This window comes from Aplysia californica, unplaced genomic scaffold (assembly GCF_000002075.1).
Source record: "Aplysia californica isolate F4 #8 unplaced genomic scaffold, AplCal3.0 scaffold00003, whole genome shotgun sequence".
NCBI lineage: Eukaryota > Metazoa > Mollusca > Gastropoda > Aplysiida > Aplysiidae > Aplysia > Aplysia californica.
The window spans coordinates 3192801-3198801 of NW_004797273.1; the positions used below are offsets into that span (position 1 = coordinate 3192801).

Consider the following 6001-nt stretch of genomic DNA (forward strand, 5'->3'; position numbering starts at 1 on the left):
GGTTCACGCCCCCACCAACACAGTTTAGATAATTTAGGAGGCAGGCGTCCGACTCTGACTGTCAGGACCAACCCGGACTGAGAGGGACACATCTCAGCAGAAAAATCGGGAAACTCCATAAAAAATTTCTCCTCACTCGGAAATCGAACTCTGGTCTCCTGCATGTGACGACAGCAAAACGCCTAACCCGCTACACCAGAGACACTGGTTGTCAGACTGTGGCGCAGTGCAGAGACTGCAAGGCAATCGTACACCTACACAACCAAGGATGCTCGAGATGCTCTATCAAGAACCCGGTCATAATGAGAGAAGTCACGGAAATATGATAGTTCATGGGTAACGAGAACTCTGTAATGTTGTTGGCGGGTAGGCTCTGTCGGTCACAGGGACATTTTTACCCTGGCGTGGGTATGATTTACGGCCGCGGCTATTCCTACTCGAGTCTGAATAGCCTTTCGTGGCTATTCGGACTCATAACTCAGATGCACGTGCGAAATCAACGGGTGTGCCGGATGTGAAGCAGACAGCCAATTCGGTCTTAGTCTTCCTCGGTTTCTAGGATCTGGCCAAAATTTGCCGAGTATTAGTGACGTCAAAAGTGAACAACAGTTGCAAAATCTGAAATACTACAAAACAAAGGCAAACGGGGGAAACGACAACCTGAGCTCAATTATCAAAGAAGTGAAAAAAAAAATGAAAATTAACGTTTCAAAGGATTATAACTCTATCAAAAGTTATATTTGACGAGAAAGACAAAATTATTGACCAATTGGAAGTCCAGGCAAAAATTAAAAAGAGAAAAGTTAAAACCCTTCCAAAGGGAACAAAGATCAATCATTCAAAGTAACAGTGGTCTAAAGGAAAAGCTTTTCAAATAGCATACTTTATATGATGTTCAAATAAAATCAGGACAATACATGTAGGCCTAAAACGCATTGGAGTCTGGGTCCGAATAGCCACGGGAGACTATTCAGACTCGAGTCCGAATAGCCACTTCGATGATTTACAGCAATAACCCGTGACATCATAACTCTGTTGAAGGTGCGGACGAGCGAATCTCGCCACGAGAGGAAATAGCCGGATCATCTTACAAACTAACATTAGAAGTGGAGAGAGTAGTTTACAGAGATCACAAGAGAAGGCTAGGGAAGGAAGAGTAGGAGAAAGTGAGGTGAGAAGTTGTAGCAGTATACACATACTAAAAACGTAGCCAAGGCAGGATTGTCGTCAATAACTTAATAAGTGACGAGTGTAAGGACATTTAAGCAGAAACATGAATGAACGTTCAGATTGGGGGGGTAATTTTTATCTCTGGCTACTAAGCACTTGCCTGTTCGATAAAGTAGGTAACTGGCCAACCTGTTACCATTCAATTAATTGTATACTGTTCTTCTAAGACAAGATTGATGAACGTGTTCTTGAGTCACACTAGGTGAACACAATATGACTGCACTCTTTATATGTAATATGTATTCAATCCTGTGCTAAATTCACGATATGTTGTTATTTTATACCATCACGAGCTAGAGTGCATGGCACCACCACCACCGTCATCATCATCATCATCATCATCATCATCATCATCATCATCATCATCATCATCATCACCATCACCATCACCATCACCATCATCATCATCAGCAGCAGCACCATCATCATCATTAGTGCCAGATATGAAACAGACATCTGCGATGATGGTTGTCCACTCACTTCTCTGTTCAGATGCTCTACGTATCATACCAATATTGTTCTGGTTTTTCAACCTCACCTATCTGTTCAAGTTCTCTAAGCAATTTGCTCTTGGTCCACCCCTGCCTTTTTTTTCTTCTTAAGTGTATCAGTATGGTGTCATCCACCTCAATAGTGTTGTGTTACATTAATATCTTGGCTCTAGCAAACGTTGAAAACAAGTTAACACACACAACAACAACAAACTAACTAACTTAAACAAATAAATAGACACACAAACACAAAAGCGTCTGCGAGCACACATGCACACGCATGCATTAACCCTACCCCTCCTAAAACACACACACACACACACACACACACACACACACACACACATACACACACACACATACACACACACACAAACGCCTGAGGAGTACTGAGGACACATAATATACACATTCAAACATGCATACATGCACCCCCTCCCTTTTTTTCCACCACCAACACATACAAGCGCCTGCAAGCATACATAAACACTCACACATTAATACCCTCACCCCACAACGCGCACACGCACGCGAGCACGCACACGCACGCGCGCACACACACACACACACACACACACACACACACACACATACACACACACACATACACACACACACAAACGCCTGAGGAGTACTGAGGACACATAATATACACATTCAAACATGCATACATGCACCCCCTCCCTTTTTTTCCACCACCAACACATACAAGCGCCTGCAAGCATACATAAACACTCACACATTAATACCCTCACCCCACAACGCGCACACGCACGCGAGCACGCACACGCACGCGCGCACACACACACACACACACACACACACACACACACATACACACACACAAACAACAAACAAACACACAAACAAATAAACATACACAGACACGCATGCATACAAATACACTAAAACAAGACATAAATCAAATTATACCCAAATGAGAGACATTTTTACCGTCGTATGTGTCTTTCTCCACATAGAAATGTAGGAGTGGGGCGTGTGGCTGTAGAACTTCTGTATCCAGCTCAAAGGAAAACTGTCGCCACTTGTTTCGTCCGCCATCATCGTAGGGCTTGCACACATTATTAGATAACTCGTGGTCTCACGGAACACTTGACTATAGGATCATAACACGGGAAGACGGGGAATCCTATGCCTGCAGCAATGGTGTGCCTGACTTTGTTCTGTCAGTGTGGGGACTAGCTGTCCATAGCCAGAACACCAGGAGTACTTTCTGGGCAACCCACCACAAAGCGTCCCAACGAAGACGTCAGAATAGTTCACAAAAGGGAAGTACACCAACAACGGTATCATGAAAGATGCTGACAGTCTGTTTGGACTCCGTATGAACAAACATTATTTAAAGTGAAGTCACGATTTAAGAATACTTTAAAAATAATCGATTGTCTTGAGGCCTGCCTGTGACCTAAACACGACTACCACTCGCGGTATTAGGACGGCAATAGACTGTTATGTCGTTAAAAACCATAGTAGCCCTTTTCATTTGTTGAAAAAACATTCACAAATTTAGAGGATGATTGTGCCTACTGTCAGAAAAAAAAAATGTCACTGAGCTGTGGAGACAAGGAGTGGGTGCAACTATGTTTTATCGTGATCGCTCGCATTCAGTTCTAATTAGTACATCCGAGAACACACAACTCGGCACATCGGAGAAGCCAGGACTTCACATTTCCAGATCCACTAATAGAGGCTGAACTGTCCACAAGCTTGAAAGGCGCCTTCCTTATAAGGAACGAGTGGACACGAAAGCGCTATGTTGACGCGGTGATAGCCTTCGATAAGCCGATGCCATTTGCTCCACTACAGCCACAGTCAAGAACAGATCTAGTCCCTGACAGTGATCGACCAGTACATCGCTGTAGTCGGAAAACAAGGATAGGTAAACACCGCCGCTGGCTCGGGGACAATGCGAGCGCATGAGCAACAAGTACACCCTGTGTTGTTAAAGAAACAACACAGCACAATTTATCACTTTAAAATGAAATAGGGTTCGGGGTAGGGGAAATAGTAGAACCGAGTCATCAGTACCAGCGTTATTTTATTGTTTCCCACCTGTCAAAAAGTATGAACAGAATTCTAGAGGCCAACTAGAAACTAAATTCATCTTTTCTGCTGTGTTAAACAAACACACAGTAATCACTTATTTGCCGTAGACCAACAGTACAGCGGCTGTAACTGTTCAATGTTTCTCAGGCAATAACTGTCCAAAGTCAATGCGTAACAGGTCACAATTAGTTAACAACAAAGAGCTCTTCCGAAATAAAATCTACAATATCCTTGAATTGTTAATTTGGGTGGAGACGTAAGTCTGTACAGCAGCCTTGCACTGACTGACAGTCCTCACGGTATATATTTGCTGAAACACAGTTCTTCGTCAGAAATACAAAAACACATTTTTATTTCTTTCGTTGTTCCCTGGTTTCGAGACACATCACTATAAGGCAGCTCATTTGAAACACTCTAGGGTGTAATATTCATTTGTGTTGTTTTTTTTAAACTAAAAAAAAAAAACTAACTAGATTTCAGGATTACATCCCACTAGTCGTAAACGCAGTTCTCTCAAGCTCAAGGTCGGCATTCCCCTCAAGATAATAATGATTTTCAATCAAGGACAAGAACTATTCACAACTAACTAGTACTTCCCAGTCAGACCCGACAAAGACTCCCAGCTATCCTGCCAAACCAGTCTCTGGTACCAATTACGTATATTAACAAACGAAACTTCGGCGATGAAGAGAGCCAGCCTCACACAATTACAATAGTCGCGCTAATCAAGGAGAACAGGAAAAACGCACACCGGGGTTCAGGTATAAAAACCTAATAATACGGAAAGACGAGAAGTGGAACGTAATTCTTTTTCACTAGCACGCAAAGAGTGTGTGGGCTGCAACGTAACTCGTGCACTATTAATTTATTTACAAGTACGCTGTATGTGATGCACTCTTGATTAAAGGAAAGTGGTAATGGGCTCGTATAGTATGCGTGTGTGTGTGTGTGTGTGTGTGTGTGTGTGTGTGTATGTATGTGTGTGTGTGTGTGTGTGTGTATGTGTGTGTGTGTGTGAGTGAGAGTGTGCGTACGTGTGTGTGTGTGTCTGTGTGTGCGCGTGTGTGTGTATGTGTGTGTGTGTCTGTGTGAGCGCGTGTGTGTGTCTGTGTGAGCGCGTGTGTGTGTGTATGTGTGTGCGTGCAAGCGGCAATCCTTAATAAGTAGTAGGAATTGCCTAAAATTCACAAGTGTCGGTGTTTTGTTTGGTTGGGGGGGGTGTTCGGTTTTTTCCTCGTTTTGTTTTGTTTTTTTGTTTTTTGTTTCTTGTTTTTTTTAAAGAGCATGAAATTCAAAATTCCATAGATTCAGTGTCAATACAGAAGTCGCAAGACTTGGGGAGAGAGGTGAGTGAGTCAACGAATGAATATGCGTAAATTTTGCTCCAAAAAAGTTAAATTTAGACAGAGAGAATCTCGCAAAATCAAGCAGCATGTCATTGTGGGAACGTTATATGAAACCTGCCCGGACAGGGGACTCAAAGGAAGAATGACAACAGAACGAAATTAAATGACACTCCATTGTTTCCTGCGATTTCGCAACGGCTTCGTCTGAACTATCCGTTTATTTTCAACGTCTTACACTCCAGCAAAGGTTATTCCGAGGACAAAGCTCATCGACCTGACATGACCATCAAAATCACCTGTCTCTCCAAACCAGCTAACGACAACTACAAAAGAATCCGTGGCGTTTGTTTGTGATTCCAGTTCAAACAGAAGCACAACAGCCAGCAAATGTTATTGACCAGAAGCAAAGAACTTCTATTCGCTTTTAAATCAATGGCTGGCCATAAAAGCTTCATTACTCAATCAAGTTTGTATAAAGTAAAAGCTGGAAAGGTACTGTAGAGATTTAAACGGTTTGCAAGACGATGATGTCTGACTTTTAGGAATTCAAATCAAAAGTACGAAATTATTCTTAAATAAAATCGCCTCTTGGTAATCGCGAATTTTGGTAAAAGAAAATAGCTGCAAGAAGTATTGAGCGTAAGTTAAGCTCTATAAACAAGTGGAGAGTCCCTGCCCACACCATGGTCGTATAACTCAGCTGTTGTTGTTGTTGTTGTTGTTGTTGTTGTTGTTGTTGTTGCTGTTGTTGTTGTTAATGCTGCTATTGCTGCTGATGCTCTTCTTTTTCTTCTTCTTCTTCTTCTTCTTCTTCTTCTTCTTCTTCTTCTTCTTCTTCTTCTTCTTCTTCTTCTTCTTCTTCTTCTT

The 6001-nt window shown here is 42.4% G+C and overlaps 1 protein-coding gene across 2 annotated transcripts in view; it reads right to left on the reverse strand.

Annotated features, from left to right (window-relative positions):
• The window catches only part of LOC101846778 (ecdysone receptor), a 136834-nt gene that overhangs the window by 45920 nt on the left and 84913 nt on the right, over nucleotides 1-6001 (reverse strand). The window contains exon 1 of one of the 2 annotated variants that reach the window (XM_035968307.1): nucleotides 2676-4732. The exons of the other annotated variant lie outside the window; for it this stretch is intronic. Within the exon in view, the coding sequence (XP_035824200.1) occupies nucleotides 2676-2804 (129 nt within the window). The 5' untranslated portion in view covers nucleotides 2805-4732. Of the gene's footprint in view, nucleotides 1-2675; nucleotides 4733-6001 lie in introns of those variants that run through there. 2 annotated transcript variants of the gene reach the window in all.